Source organism: Pollicipes pollicipes, unplaced genomic scaffold (genome assembly GCF_011947565.3).
Source record: "Pollicipes pollicipes isolate AB1234 unplaced genomic scaffold, Ppol_2.1 Scaffold_7231;HRSCAF=8579_pilon_pilon_pilon, whole genome shotgun sequence".
Taxonomy (NCBI): Eukaryota; Metazoa; Arthropoda; class Thecostraca; order Pollicipedomorpha; family Pollicipedidae; genus Pollicipes; species Pollicipes pollicipes.
The window spans coordinates 36,220,983-36,237,634 of NW_023597034.1; the positions used below are offsets into that span (position 1 = coordinate 36,220,983).

A 16,652-nucleotide genomic window follows, 5' to 3' on the forward strand; every position below is an offset into this window, starting at 1 on the left:
ATCCCGGTGCGCTGCGAACACTGAAAAGGTGCAGATGATGTTAACGGCACCCCTTTTGTTCGTCGCCCGAGTCGCTGCACGTACACCCCGCCGCTTTAATCTGAGGCTAGAAGGAAAGAAAAACGCAGCGCTGTGCCAAGACGTTGGCAGCGAGATAAGGACGTGAAAATAATCCCAACTAATCTGCTCGTTATGTCCTGACAGTGCTGCAGTGCCTACAGGTGCAATTATTTAACGTAGCTGGTTTCAGGTTTCACCAGAGCTATGTTTTCAAAACATGTTCCTAAGTTGTGACACTCTTCAGAAACATTGAGGTTTGTTGGTAGACTCGATGCGTCGTTTCGCAAAGCCTTTCACACCATGATGGTCTATGAGAGAGAGCTACATCCTCACAAGTATATTCGGCTATAATTGCGCACGGGAAACAGCAAGCATTAAAAATATATAACGCACAAAATACAAAACACACCAATCGTCTTTGTTGGAGTATCATGAAAACACACGAGCATCACAATAAGCCCACTGTCGTACATAAACTCACCACCGATGGCCACTTATTCCATGAATATGAAACATACACTGTGCCAACTTATCAGCTACTGGGTGAGGTAACTAACGCTTTTTGAGACGACTGGAGCTGAATAGAAAGGCCCGGTTACGTATTCACGTTTCTGAGAGCTTGTTATTAAAGTTGGTATAACCAAAAACATGCTGGAAGCCAGTCGGACTCATGGGTATCGCTCTGTGGGCTCCGCTGAAGCACAGTCCGTGTAGCAGGAATGTTTGTATGTTGCAGGACACTTATACTGTAGATATGCATGTAGCACCACTGTTCTCTTATCAAGGGCGGCTGCTCCAAACTCTAGATGATGATGCCACTTTGTCCGTCTTCCTAGCTAGCACGGTGCCAGCAGGAAACGCGGGTGGCGGTAACTCTAAAACGTTTCCTGTGTGCGAAATAGACATATTTGGCTGCTGGGGACCCTTAATTCCAGCGAGGAGCGCCTGCGTAATGCGGGAGACAACATGTGGCGATAACGACGATGAGAAAAACCGAGGCGTGCCAAATGCGGTACGGCTCAGGATCGCAAACAAAACAGCACCTGGGTCACCTGCCATCAATGCCGCGAAGCCCTCGCCTCCTCTTGGGTTCGTCAAAATCGAAGTCGTTTGGATTGACCGGAAACGGGTCCTCGTCTTGGGAGCCGTCCCCCAGCGGCAGCAGATCCGGAAACAGGAACACAATAACCCACGGGAGCACGAAAACCACTGGCACGAGCGCGCTGACGACCACCTGCATCGCCTCGACGACAGGGCCTCCTTCGGATCTTCGCCGCCGGGCAACGCTCCGATCCCCGGCCGGGGTCAAGGTCGTGTGCACGGGGTCGACGCCAGGCGGCGATCGGCTGAGTCGACCAGAGCGGCGCACGGTGTCGACCGAGTCGGGCGGAGCCTCGTCAGCCAGCCTGTAGAGGGCAGAAGGCACGCTGTCTGAATCGTCACGATGCGAGCTGGTGGCCGTGAAGAAGTGTGCCATTGTCACGGCCCAATACCTAGCGCGCGGTGATGGAGGAGCCGTGCTAGATGAACAAAGCACCGGCGTCTCGTGAGTCGATTAACACGCGCACGGGTATTCGGTTGGATACCCTTCGCTCGGGTGGGGGCGGGGGAGGTCAATTTGACCCCCTTCCCTGAGATCTCAGGAACTAAGAGAGCTAGGGACATCAAATTGACATGGTATGTTGATCTGCACACGAACTCACTTAGGTCCCAGTTTGAGGTTCCTAGGTCATGGGCTTCGGGTGAAGTAAGGTTAAACAAGGCCAAATTTTAAGTTAGTTTCCAAGTGGCCCCTGGAACCTAGAAAACTGTTCTAAGCAAAAAAGGTACTATGCTCATCTAAGGCCAGTTACCTCGATTGATCCTTTGAAGGTCATGGTGACCAAAATCATACAAGACTGCTTGAAGTTTTTCAAATCATACAAGACAATTTAAGTTTTGCATTTGGATAGGTGACAAATATTGCCCTAAGCAGCATACTCATAAAAACGAAATGCTGACCAAGGTCATTTTACGTCAGTAGCCTATTCTGACCATTAAGAATATAACTATGGAAGGTGCATAATGCGGTTTCTGCTGTCAATAAATTTGAAATGAGCACCACAAACCACTCCATACAGCAAGCCCAGTAGTAATAAAATAGGAGAATTTTGACCTTGGTCTGACCTTCATACCTGACCTTAGGGCAGTGTAATTGATTCCTTTTTTTGCTTCAGAAGCTATCTCAGAGATGTATGGCTTCGTCTAACCCTCCGTCGTTGCTTCAGATTGAAAGATTCCCTAGAAATTTCCTTCGCCGAAACCATGGCCTGGCTTTGACCTGTCATAGGTCAGCAACCTTACCAGTTACCTCTATATTTTCGACGCCAAACGATTTGCTATTCAGTTGCCCACAGCTATGCAAAATTTGGCGTTGCGTAGCTGCGTCGTTCGGAAACCATTCCGGAAAGCCCTCGGGGGAGGTCAATTTGACGTACCCCCGCACGAGCGCAGGTTAAGTGTTCGGCTTGCAACCGCGAACATGTGAGTTCGAGGTGCTTATCCGTCCTTTGTCCACATCCACCGCTCCAAACGACGCCCCGTCGCACCGGGATCGTGCTATGGCCGTCAGCAGGGAGCTGGCCTCTCGGCCGCCCCGCCGCTAGTCCCGCCCGGGCGCCTGCGCACGGCCCAAAGTCGGGTCCCTCGGCGGGATAACAATTGCTGGTAGCAGCATCCCATGCTGGCCGCAGCATCTCCCACCTCACTTCTTTCGCCACCTCCATAGCACTAACATGGCCAGTTATTGCCGAAGGGGCTCCAGCCTGTGATAATCCAGACGTCCTGCTAGCTGAGACTCGATTTTCCGCATAATCGGAGTAGCATACTGATATGCTTGTTGCCCTAGCAGTTGAGTGCACGATAAAGTGATCACAGCTTGTTGGCAAAGGGAGATTAGGCACGGTATCTCCCTTATAACTTACAACTAGGACCCGAGAAGAGGAATGAGGGTCCCCGAATGCAACCAGGCCATGAAATATTCTGGAGCCTTAAGTTTAAAATGCCATGGGAGCCAGGGGCATCAAGGACAAGGAGAAGTATCAGCAAAAGCATCAACGTATCCAAAGAAGACACTGAGTTTCCAATGACACCAAAGGTCCCAGACAGCATGGTGTCCTAAAACATCAGCCCTCTCCTAACAATGATTCAACAGTCCAAGAAACATGGTTGCTAGCGCAGATAAAAAGTCCCGTTACCTCCCCTACAAGTGGCGCCTTATTGCATCCTTATAACGCGTCACCGCGTCCCGATGGTCACTTTCTGATGCTGGCGTTACATGCCAAACGACAGCTGCGATTTTGTAGATAGCTTTCACTGCAAATCCGTGTTTGTTTATTTCTATTACGTCGAGGTACAGTCACGGTCAAATAGTCCAGGTGGCACAATGTATGCCACATTTCGTTCATGACCTGCCTGCATTTAATCGCAACTGAGTGGTTTGCATGCATCACAATAACTGCGCCATTCACGCAAAGACACAAAAACCTTAATCGTTTTTCTGTTTTCTAGCATACAAGTTATTGCGACACAACTTTACAACATTACAAACCTGAGTTGGAGAGAATATCGCTTCTGACATTGACCTCATTGTAAGCCACGTAAAACTGATACCCCCTGGCGAAATCCTAGACCATTCTCATATCAACCCTCCCAAGTAAGCATTGAGTGATAGTGGGCTACCGTTCTGAGAAGCATGCCTGAAAAATCGCCATGCGTCATATATCAAACGGAGAATAATGTGATGTGGATGCAAAATTGGTTGAGTGGACACAAACTTGCATGGTATCTTCTTTAAACCCGCTCCCGGCCGGTGGTCCTGGACAACCGCCCCCGACCGGGCTAAGTTGACTTCCCCTGTGAATTCCAACTTCCGGAAACCGTGTGAAAATAACAAAGGTAATGTTGTGAATGTCTCGTCGGATCACGGAGAAAGCACACCAATTTTTTATCTTGGGTCGAATGTGTAGTCACCAGAACTCACGTAAGGTCAAAAACGGTCGTCCTGACAGATGCAGTAAGAGCCTATGTTAGCATGTCAAGTCGAATATTGAGGGAGCGGAAATAATCATTAAGAATGTGGGTAGTCCATTCCAACCATTTTGACTTCTCAGTAAGGGTCAGGTCAGATCGGGTCATCGTTCAACATTGGCCCACCGGTAGGCCTCAAAAACAATGCTTTTCCACAATGTGCTTTTGACTAAGTTCATTTTATTAAATGTAGCTGGACGACAAAAGACTTTCCAGATTCAAAAACACCATTCAACCGTGACGTGCATGTCAGTTGAGGCCACTTCAAACCAAACTTATATGCCATGCAATTGAGAAAAAAAAATACTACTCGGATCTATGTGACGACTACAATGTTTTTCTGTGAGCAGAAATAGTATATTGTACATCTACAGGTGCTCAAGATCTCAAAGCTTTTGTATGCATTATACATAGTCCCCTCGACGCTTGACAATGTATTTGTAACATCCTGAGCGCAGGCACGTTGGTATATCAAACCACAAGTCATCAGCCTCACAAACGCGATAGGAAGGTGGTTATACGCGTCGCACTTGTTCCTCTTTCCTCTCCACTGCTGACCACATGGCTCATTGGCTTGGATGACCTGATTTGACCTTGTATGTCCTCAATGACCTATTGTGACCTTCTCACGCATCTGAATTATATAACAACATGTTTTCAGTGGAGTAGTCGAATTCTGTGTTAAAAATATCTGTCTAAAACTGCTTATTTTGGGCTCAGCATGTCAGCATGCTCAGCAGAAGGCAACCACAGAGGTAGGCCATGACTTGTGCAACGGACTCTGCCCCATTCTTATTTCTCAAGAAAATCAAGACGACGCGTAGTGTGGCATTGTTTTGCGCCCGCCGACACGAAGTGGCTGTTAAAGACCTTAAGAGCTAGGGTTCTTCGAAGCATTTTATTGCATGTGGGTTCTGAACGCGATTTGAAGTTTCAGCTTCTCCATCCCGCAAATGACCCTGCGCGCAAGCCGGACGTGAACAACCCAAAAGGAAACACTTCCGAGTCAGGGCGACGGTTGAGCTCTGAATTGGCGTTCAGACCTGTGAATGGCGTACCCTGCTCAGTGGCAAAAAAAAACGCCAAAAATATTGACAAGCGCCAACTTCAAGCGCGGGTGATAATGCCAAATAAGTAGGTTCAAATGCTAATGGCTGAACAAGACGTTGGCGGAATCTTGGCCCTAGCCAATACCTTGAGACCTGAAATACATGTATCAAGCTAGCAGCATATCTATCAAACCGTCGATCAATATTTCGTGCCGCCACAATTTAGCCAACAATTGACAGGCCAATAAAAACTTGGCCAATGTATCTCAAACTACGAAAAGCTAAGTCGAATACACAAAACTTCGCGCATATATGCCCAATAGTGCCCAAAAATATATGCCCAACATGCCCAAAATATGCCCAAATGCAACTTTTAAAAAGCTTGGTCTACTTGGTGCTGGTCTACGAGCACACATTTTTTGACTCCATCAAAGTGGTCCGCTCTGATTGACCTTGCATTTCAGCCCAAAATGTTTCAGGCAATTGTGAATGCCCACTTCACCTTTTCAAGTCTTGGAACGCACAGGCTTAATGTTATTAGCCTAGCCATTTTTTTAACCAGATCGTGAGAGTCCTAAATATTGATGAACAACTTAATTTAAAACTGCTGCTAGCTTGACAGGCCTCCCAAAACTTGGCTGAGGCTGGAGCAAGCATGCCAAAACGTCCAAGTTCTCGGCGCGCTGCCAGGCCATGCTTTCAATGGGGTAAATTAAGGTAAAATGCTACCGAAATGTTATTATGGATACTCATGCTATCATCAAAAACTCTGCGCAAATTTCGACGGTTGCATGACTGATTACAGGCCTATTTGAGGGCTATCACCTTGGTTTAAAATGTATCGCAAGAAACGACATTTGATCACCATCTGAAATAATGAATTTCGTTTCAGGTGATGCTGTAGTGGGTTCTAAAATCTACCTAGGTGCGGCTCAAACACCTTAAAAGAAGCGCCGATACTGATTTATATATGTGTGCCCATTTGGCCAGTAGTAGCAGTTTTGGGCCGACCGAACTAGCCCCTCACTGTTCCTCTAGTTGGATGGACGGGGGGGGGGGGGGGGCGGCTGATCATACTCCCCCTCCCGTCACGCTTCCTGGAGCTGGTGAGCGCGTTTCTAAGACGCGTGGTTCTGATGCGTAGAAGGCAGGTGACACCTTCCCGAATATATCGTGCTTTTATCAGCTGGCCTGGACGCAAAGGCTCCGGAGCATCCCGATGTGTCTTGGTGCGGACAGCATGGCGCCGTGCTTGTCCACTGCTACGACACTTTTGGTGTTATTGCTGCTTCCTCCGCTTCCGGCATTTTGTAAATATATCATTATCTGGTATCGTGTTGTGCATATGTGTTCTAGTTCTGTTTTACATGAGCTTTGCATCCGGTACATCGCAACGCATGCACCGAAGTTATTAGTTTGTACGGAGTTGTAGTCTTCTTTCATATGGCCCGCATCTCAGACATGGGCGGAACCGTCGGTTTTCCGGACAAGTTGTTCTTACACCAACCTGCTCACCTAATATTGATGGTGAGTTCGAAATGTCGCATATCGTCGTCACGCGTTCAATATTCAGCCAGTTCAGGAGGGTTAAATCGTCAATCAAGACAGGACGACTGTCAAATTTTCAATTCGAGGTCAACATTAGTAGTCTCACGCATGAAGATTACCAACACCGTGACCATACATCATGTGACGTTTAGACTAGAATGGCGGGCAAATGAGTCGAGAATATGCCTTGGTGACCGAACAAAATAAAGGAAAAACATTTGCATGTAAGTTGTTAAGATATTTCGAACCAAGCAAGCACAGTTTGCATTCCAACACGCAGAACGCCTCGAGAAGCAAAACATAAGTATCTAGGAAAACTGGATGGGTATCATTGCCTCAAGAACAACACTAGCGCTGTCCATAAACCAGATGTTGGTAATAGTGGCGCCACCTAAGCTAGCGTTGCAACGCTTGTGCCAAGTGACTTGCAAGTCAAAGCCAAAGCACTAAGATTTAAAAGCACACCTGGAGTATTAGAGACCATACGTTTTGTCTGACGCTGAAAGCGTTTCAGCCGTCTGTACCCTCTCAATCTGCCCAAAGCCTGCCTCTGAAAAAGAACCTTTCCTATGGGCTTGCAATGCTGTGGCTAGTCCAGGCGCCCCGCCGTGACGTCACAGCGGGGTTGCCAAACAAACTTTGAGGGGCCCTGTTAATAAAAACAGCAAAAACGCACGTGACTTTAAGTCGGTGATCTCGCCTGTGCCGTAGAATTCGAAACGTCTAAACTGTAATTTCCATCGTGTTCTGTTGTAAAAGTAAGTTTGAACAATAGCAATGTCCCCAAAAAAGTTATGCGTGGTCGAAAACTTCCAGAGGTTGGCCTTTATGACCTGGCCTAGTTCACTTATCCTGGTAGATAAATATTTAAGATTTTGCATAAATGATGTCAAATTCATAGGTATACGAATGCTGAAAACCTTGTGTTGCCGCACGCGCTTGTTTTCGACCTGTGCTCGAAAAAAAACGTAGAGGGAAAGTCAACTTCGCCCCCCCCCCCTCCGCCAGGCGGGGGTTAGCATCATATACATGATCCATTGAACATCGATCAACAGTGGCAGGCTGTTGCCCGCGGATGACGTCGCTGTAGCCTCATGAAAAAACCAAGACAAACAATGCTGTCCGAAGCAAAGCTAAGGGCGACAGTGTTCTTTTAAGTTCTTAATCCCACTGAAGGAAACAGTACATACATACAGGTGATAAATTGTTGACTATTTTCCGACGCATTACAAAATCTGCTGCGAGGAGCCCATTTACACTGGCAGGTAACTAAATTCCATTATATATCACAGACAGTTGAACGATTCCTAATTGTCAAGTTTTTCCATATTCTTAGTGCTTACAGATAAGACAGTTGTAACAGTCCTATTCCTAGTAGAAAGACCAGAATAGAGAGGTAAATGCGTTGATATTTCGGCAACATGCCTTTATCGAAACGAATATCAGTTCTGATATTCGATATGCTACCGTTTTATCTATTTGCACAATGTTCCTCGCAAATGCATTGAACGGCCTACGTGATTATTGCTATGTAGTTACTGGGTATCAGAAACGGGCTTGAAACAATGGACGACATTCTTCAGATTACAGGCAAGTATCTGAAATATGCTGCTTGAGGTATTGAGATGCACAATCGACATGAGTAACTATAAACTTCCAGAATGAACACAACTGCCTGAATGTGGGCCGCTACGCCACTTTCTGTTTTGATGTCTCCACTCCTGCAAACAGGCTCTCTCATTGTAACCAACACCTCTTCCCTTTCTTGTCCATACGGTAATGACACACTTGGAAACACTTTCTCGCCACTATCAAACCCACTTTTGTGTCATACGTACAGTAATGGCCCTCGTGGGAACACGACAAACATGCGACGCCATGGCGGCAGCTACAACGCACTGCTCTCGTTCAATCCCAGCACACAAACCGCCGCCTGACCAGACGGCGGAGCCCGGCGCGGGAGATAAGGCGCACGCATGCGTCTCGGCACGGAACCAACGGCCCCACGTGCGTCATCATCGAGCCTGGCTCTCACGGCTGCGGTGGACCCCCGCTGCTCACCGCAGCGATCCCGTGCGGCCGGCGTCGCTGGCGGTGGTCCTCCAGGGCTGAGCTGTCCCGCATCCCGTCTGACAGCCGGGGCCGGGCGGCCAGAGGACGCCGGTGGCCGCCTCCAGTGCGGCCAGCACACCAGCCAGCTCCCCAGCAGCTGCGGGCAACGGGTCAGCTGGTGAGCGGCTCCCCAGCAGCTGCCGGCAGCGGGTCAGCTGGCGATCGGTCTGTTGACGCAGTGGCGACAGGAGACCGGAGACAGGTGAAGGGAGACAGGAAACAGGGGAGGTGTTGCCGACAGGGCTGACTTGACGTCAAGCGAGTGCCTCGATTTGTGGCGTGGCGTCTCGTAAGTTGTGGTACAGCTTTGCTTTAGGGCTTTCCCTGAAACTGTAGTTAGAACAGCCGGCAGAGGACAGACTTCGTCGCCTTCAAAGAGTGAGGCGCAGGTGAGTCGTGTCCCTGCGGTGTTTTTTGATGGTATGTTTACATCTAATAAACAAATAAAAGTAATCAGTTTGTCACAGCCATCGAACACCCTCTGCTTTCGTTCGATCTATATCACCCATCTTTGCTGTGACTGAAATTGTTTATCACAAAAAGGCATATTTATCAACTGTCAGCTTTGGCTATGCATTATGCACCCATCAGAGCTAAATCGGCGCGACGCAGCCTACATCGACCGCCATTGGGAGGCCACGCACGCACCTACGCGTTGTAAGTCTTCTCACCAACCAATGCCGTAGTATTTCCGTGACGTGCAATGCATCCCGGTGCTCCCATACGTCCCGCCACGTTCCACGCGCGGCACGACCCATGTCTCACGTCTCATGTCTCATATCTCATGTCTCATACCTCATGTATCATGTCTACCGTTGTCTCATGGTAGGCATAGCGAACGGCATGCGTTTCAGCTAATGACTCACGTCTAGCCACAAGGGGTTTGACGGACATGCGGATGTTGCAGCCAGATGATTGTACTTCACAACGTAAGAAAAAAGCCTGTTACCACAGATGACCGTCTGTCACCCACACCGGCACAGAAACACTAGCGCGTAGCACTCTCTCCGGCTTCACATTTGCGGATACATTATTCCATGCTTTCGGAGAGACGCTAAAGCGAACGCCTACAAAGACGGGGAAGAGCACCACTCAACGCGGAGTCTGATCGCAACGCTGCTGTCGTCTTGTAGTAACAACATAACCAAGTTGATCGGCTCACGCCACTGACAAGCAGCGGCTTCTCCGGACGGGTGCAGGAGCAGCGAAGCGGCAGCGTTTGGCCCCCTTTCTCACGTGGCGTGGACGGCTGAGTGCGTGTTCCGCTGAATTAGAACAGCGTCAACAAGCGGCAACCGAAGTACGGTTATCCGGGTCGCCCCTGATGAGCGCTGGCCATGCGGGTCACGTGATCGGGCTTTCTCTCTCTCCTTCAGTCCTCTCGGGATGTGTACACTGCTCACTGACTGGCACCGGATATCAGACAGTTTCTAATGCACCATCTCTGTTTCAACACAGGCGCGGCACAGCCTCAACGCATACACAGTTTTAAAGAGGATTTCGGCCAGCCCTCCAGCGAGTATTCTGACACAGCATAAGTAACTGAACGAATAACACGCATGTCTCGGAACATCGTATGTCTGCTGGAGCTGAATGATGAAGAGGCAGATATATATATATATATATATATATATATATATATATATATGCATGTGTGTGGGGGAGCGGGAGTGGGTGTGGGTGCATAAGCGTAAGCACATCACGGCTCATTACTCTCACAAAGCTTTCACCTTGAGACAGGTCACGTTCACGAGCAAGGCGCCGCCGTTGTGACTGAGCCGTCGTTGGGACCGATTACACACATCACTGCAGTGGGGTAATGACCGGAGCCAGCACGCAGAGCTCCTGTGGGGCGCCTCAGGGACCACCGGACGGAGCTATTACATCGCAGCGTTCCACCCTGCGTGCGGGCTAGCAGCTCACAGCCGGCCGATGTAGGCGCACGCGATCAGCTGCACCAACAGTTAACGTGGTCAAGACGAATGGGGTCGGGCTCGGATCATTACAGCGGTTGTCTTTGGGATGTGTTGTTGTGTACGGGCCATGCCCCCCTGACTGATGAGGACGCTCGTGATGTTATCGGCACAAATGTTACCCGCCAAAGGGAAATATGAGGCTTTTGGGGCCCGTATTACAAACAGTTTAAACCTTTAAGGATCGAACATTTTTTCAAGTAACAAGAAAACATATGCTGATTCCAAAAAAGTTAAGTAAGGAGGGTAGAAGTCAAATGCATCAACGTTTGTGCTTGAAAATGGTTCTGTCGTCCAAAACAACATTCTGAAATGCACGGGCGATGCCGCCCTTTTGGTGTTAGCATGGTGCTGATTGCAATTGCGCTTTGTACTTTAAAATAAGGATAAGCACGTCTAAATGTACGGAACTAAGATGTGTGTTACCTTATCGCTGAGGACATGCTGTTATAACATTAGACCATTGTGCACGTGAAAATGACAGGCGGCGAGTCATGGAACGGGGAATGAAGCAGGGGGCAGGCGGCCCTCAACCTCAACATTAATACTCAACCCCTATGACTGTAGGTGTGAAAACAACGTTATCCCCATCAGCTTACTCACTACTTGAGTGCTACGCGGCCACCGAGAACAAGTGGCGACATTGTATGAAACTCAAGTGGTTTCGCCCTATAGTATTGGACAATAGCCTTTGATTCCATGTTTCTTTTTTTAAATATTGAAAACCATCTTCGTTCCGACACTAACAAGTTCCGCGATGCCGGCAATCGGCCAGAGCGGTCGGCTGTCATACCGACAGCAGCACTAGACACCGGGCCGGCCCCCCGGCCCAGTAACGCAGCCGCCTCGGGCCGGCGCCGCGGTCGCAGGGGAGTGCCGCGCGGCGGGCGCTGCCGCCGGCGACGCCGCGCTCCCACGCTCCCGCCGCCCGGCCTCGATAGCCGACGCCCGCCAGCTGACTGCGACGGAGCGATTTCGGACGGAGGCGGTGTAGTAGAGCCGCGCCGGCTGCCGCGGGGGGGGAGAGCGCCACGGCCGGGACGCAGCCCTAGCAGCTGGCTTCCGCGACCTGGGCACGCCGTCGGCAAATTGACTGGCCAGTTTTAATAACGGCTGTGGTTCAATGGTGCTGGAGAGCCCTATCGAAGTGCGCGGACGTTCGGCGCATGTCGTATCAGCGCAGACCATCTGGCGTGGCCGGTACGGACCCAGTCCGCTTGCGCAGGAGGCCTGGCGTGATAAACACTAATTGTATAACGAAACTGAAGTCATGAGAATTGCATTTCAACAGAGAACAATTGCGTTTACCGAATGCCAGCTTGATATTTTTACATTTTCGTCATTCGGAATTTCAACAGACAATTCGACATTTGAGTGGGGTTTTGAACTGAGGTAGTCATTTGCAAGACAATTCCCTTTAGTTATAGTTGTGACGTTTTGAACATTTCCTGTAGGAATGAAAGATGCTCTTGATTCGCTCTTCAAAACGCTTGTTGGTTTTGCGGCATTGTGAGTTCAAGGTTCTTATGTTAAGGTAAACGACCCTCAGCGTACGTGGAGGAGGTATGGTTAAACAACGTGATAATGCCAAAAACAATTGGATTAATGGTACTTAAAATATAGAGGAGTGCTCATCTTCAAGAGAGGATAAGAGAGCTGTGCTCATTCACAGAGCTGTGCACATCCTTACTCATTTCTGAGGATAGGCACAGCTCGAAATATTGAGTACCGCCAATGCAATTGCTATATTACGTACTTCGTTTAACTAGCCCTTGGTGGTGTGTATTGAAGAACGTTAAATAAACGTGAACAAATTAAGCCTGTAAGGCTATGAAGATTTCCAGTCATCACGTTTCTGAGCAAAGCGCAAGCGAACTTGAGCAGACTATTTATGTCGCCTATTATGAAGTCGCCAAGAGATGTATGATTTCATAGGGACGTCACACGAATGCCGCCTCTTCACTAGTCATACGGTGTTCAAGGTCAATAAAACTGACCATGGACATATTCGTGTCCAAGAGTACGTCAGCACGAATCGCTGCATCAACCGACGACAGTAGCCAGCTTTGCAATAAGCGTGACACGTTGGTGCGGGTCTCGACCGCGAAACGGCGTGTGTGGCGCTACCATTGGGGCGCTCCCACTAGTTATGACGCAATGAGACTGGGAATCAAATAGCATGAGAAAAACGCAAGTAAAAAACATGTTAGCACGGAAAAAATACGCGAAAACCGCGAGATAGGGCCAAACGATCGCCGGGCTCATCTACGCATTAATTAACAAGCTAATTGGGGCAAATTCAACACTATGAGTCAACTCGTCTGCCCCAGTGGCCAGCCTGCTTGGCCAGTCTGGCCCAGCGCACTCTGACGACATAACGATTGTTCCATGACACGATCGATCGCTAACTTATCGGCGAGCAGTTATAACACTGGAGGTTCTCACCTGGAGCAGTTTCGCACTTACAGGCATACAAATGGTCACAAGTGAACTTTCTCCATCATATCTGATGCTTGCCTCAATATCTGCAGGCGTAGACCATTCCCTTTCAAGATGCATTCCTAGCTCAGGCGCAAGCTGGGTTAACATCATCTCAGCCGAGAGAAGCAGATGACATAAACGCAAAAACGATCTTTTTTCGGACCAAACTAAAGCATGCAAGCACGCAGGCGTGGGTTCCATTGATTGTTCACAGCACAAATAAAATGATCGTCTAATGATCATATAATGGACCAAAATTGCAGAAACACCCATTTTCGGTCATAACCCTCGGTGGGTTGCAAACCGTGTAAAAATAGCCCAACTCAGCTGATTACCAATTAACCGCTCCATGACAACAAACCAGCGAACAGCGCTGTTGGCTTCAGTGGCCCTAGAGAAGTGTGCCACATCTGGATGTTGTCACGGTAGACCCCCGTGATGAACTCCCTTGACTGCAACAGTCGCTGAAAATACAGCTCAAGTTTCCATGTCGGGGCCCGTTACCAATTCCATGCAGGTATCCATATCGTGTTTACGCCGTTCACGTGTTTAACTGGTCCGTGATGGCCTGTAACCCCTTTAACGTCCACTATAAATCATCCTTTCTCTTGGCGGCTCACACAACGAACATAATGTTTTGTTTTCGGCTAGGGCCATCATTTCAGTGAAGGACAAGACAAACGCCATTTTCAGATGTCACATATCGCTATTCCATTCTTTATTTTTTTAGTGTGTTATCGTGGCTCTGGGCAAGAGCATTGCCCGTGCATTTCCCCTGATCATGGGTGCAACCACATCTCTGAGCTCGGGGGAATCATGGCTGGAGTGACCAAAACTGGATTCTGGAAGGGACAATTGGACTAAAAAACAGCATTTGGAGTGGGAAATGGGGAAAATGTTAATCTTGATGGCCACAATTTGAGGACAAAATGGTACTTCGGAAAACTTGGCGGAGACATGTCAGCCCCTCCCCTTTCCCCTCCAGTCCCCCAGCTCCCCCCCCCCCCCCCTCCCCCCGTCCAGAGTTACACCTATGCGCTGGCCATGTCTCTAAGCTGAGTAGCAACAATACAATATCAGTGTGAGCAGCGACATGGCTGGACAACAGATGACAAAGGTTATAAGGGGATGGCTGCTTCTGAAGTAACGGCCTGCTTCACTGAATTCAGCGGACGCCCAAAGAGCGAGCCCTGAGCCCCTGCCCGTGAGGGCAGCTTCAGAGGGCCTGCTTACCTGAGGTCAGCGCGCGTCCGTGGTACCCGCTCTGCATGATGGAGCCGTGCGCAGTGTACGGCCCGTACGGGTAGTAGGGTCATACTGGCCGTAGCGGTTGTAAATTCGCGACGTGTTGCGAACAGACGAGTGAGAAGAACAGGAATACGAGCAGGACTCCGACGAGCAGGAGCGACACGGCCTTGACCGCGGCCGTGGCTAGGCCCGTGGCCACACCGCTGATCAAGGAGTTGGTCAGCGCGCTGAAGAAGGTTGCATTGGTGTTGGTGATGATGATGAGCCGGGGGTCCAGCTCGTCGTCCGGTGACAGCAGTGGCCAGTCGGGGAGGCCGTCGTCCGACTCCCACCGCTGCGGGCCCGGACCACCGGCGGGTCCCGGCGGGGCGAACGCAGAGTCCGGTCCTCCACGTGACCACAGCACCTCAGAGCCCCCACCACTGTCCGCCCCGATCGGCGCAGTCCCTGGTCGTACGGCGGCGTCAGGCTCCAGCGGGCGTGCCGCTGCGGCTGCTGGCCGGCGGAGCCGCGCACGGCGGCGGCCGCGGAGCCGCACAGGAGCGCCAGGAGCCGGAGCCGGAGCCGGAGCATGGCTGGCCTCGCGACGAGAGCCGGACGGCGCCTGGCCACCGGCCACGGCGGCGCGCTCTCTTATCCGGCCGATCGAAAAGCGGTCACGCGCGTCCAGGACGACGCGGAGAAAACGCGGCTGGCAAAAGTCCGGCAAGGAGACGCGGAGGAACGCGACTGGCAAAATTCGGGCGGGAGGGCCGATGGCAGTGCTAGTGTGCCCACGACCCCGATGTGTGTGAGAAAAGTGTGTAGGTGCGGGGAGCAAGCTTCTAGTAACAATGTTGGGCATTAAAATGCCAATGAACATCATCCAGGAAATTACAGCGCGGAAAGGCATAGCACATGCAAGCGGGTCATAAATCGGCGCGTAGATGTGTTAGCATTGTTTTTGAGGAACAAATTTTGGCCCACCAAAACGTGTTTGGTTTTTTGTAGTGATCAAGCACCGTGATATGAAAAAAGGTATCTCAGCTGGCAATGAAACAGCCATACGCAGTGTCACTTCCATTACACGGGGACAGTCACAGCAATAGCAAGCTCATCAGCGAGGACTTATCCGACCAAATACCAACGGAGTCCTAACCAGAATAAAGCGCACTACTAGCTTAATGACATAACCCTACACTGTGTATGCACTAGGTGTATGTCCCATTATACATGAGTACTGGGTCACACCACTCGTGTTGGACAAAACGGATGTGCGGCGTTTCCGGCCATGTCAACGCCAGGCGCCATCTCGTATAGCTCCTGAAATTCTTAGGTTTTGTTTAAATTCAAGAGGAAGGCCTGCCTTCATACAAGCGCGTTGCTATCGGACACACGTTTTTGCAGCTCTCCAGCAGAAAGCTTTTAGCTATACGCAAATAGCTAATTGAGATGGTTGCCTCTGTGCCGGATGTTTTATGAGACGAGTCAGTTTCCATCACATCGTTTCTCATTGCAGACGTTGGGTGTCTCAATCATGAATCTGGATTCAGTATCCTTCCAACGCAATTCAAACACACTGGACACTGGAAGAATCCTCAGAACAACGGGCGCATCGCACGGTTACTGGATCTTCAATCAATCGCTGATGGCTGATGTTCGGTTTAAACGAGCGCAGGTCATTACATCCGTTTAAAAGGCATCGTGAGGGACGACGTTCGATCACCATCTGAAACATTGGACTACTTTCGAAGAGATGCTGCAGTGGGCTGTAAAATTTGGTTGGCTGGTGCTCAGAGTGCCTTATAAGAAGCGCCGCCACTGATTAATGAATGTGTACGCATCTGACCAGCAGTGGCAGTTCGGGCAGATCGAACTAACTCTCCACTGTTCCGCTGGTTGGATGGAAGGGGGGTGGAATGATCGGGTTCCACGTCCCGACACGCTCCCTGGGCTGGTGAGCGCGTTTCTGGGACCCGTGTTTCTGATGCGTAGAAGGCAGGTGACGCCTTCCGGACTACATCGTGCTACTATCAGCTGGCCTGGACGCGAAGGCTCCGGTATATCCAAACGTGTCTCGTGTGACGTGTGACACGTGACACGTGACATGAAACGTGTGACAGCATGACGCTTT

General features: G+C 49.9%; 1 protein-coding gene across 1 annotated transcript; it reads right to left on the minus strand.

The window, feature by feature from the left end:
• Positions 1–1,011: 1,011 nt before the first annotated feature.
• On the minus strand, positions 1,012–14,597 carry LOC119110749 (uncharacterized). Its single transcript, XM_037234676.1, has 3 exons — positions 14,525–14,597; positions 8,787–8,934; positions 1,012–1,466 (listed from the first exon to the last, which is right to left on the minus strand). Exons 1-3 carry the CDS (start codon positions 14,559–14,561, stop codon positions 1,109–1,111), a joined length of 543 nt encoding a protein of 180 aa, XP_037090571.1. The 5' UTR covers positions 14,562–14,597; the 3' UTR covers positions 1,012–1,108.
• Between the last annotated feature and the right edge of the window lie 2,055 nt (positions 14,598–16,652).

Excerpts from the sequence above, each read along its gene's own strand:
- LOC119110749 (XM_037234676.1), bottom strand. The coding sequence starts at position 14,561 with ATGCAGAGCGGGTACCACGGACGCGCGCTGACCTCAG. Across the intron at positions 8,935-14,524 it reads CGGACGCGCGCTGACCTCAG|CTGCTGGGGAGCTGGCTGGT; the intron begins GTAAGCAGGCCC and ends CGTTGCCCGCAG. Across the intron at positions 1,467-8,786 it reads GGCCGCACGGGATCGCTGCG|GCTGGCTGACGAGGCTCCGC; the intron begins GTGAGCAGCGGG and ends TGCCCTCTACAG.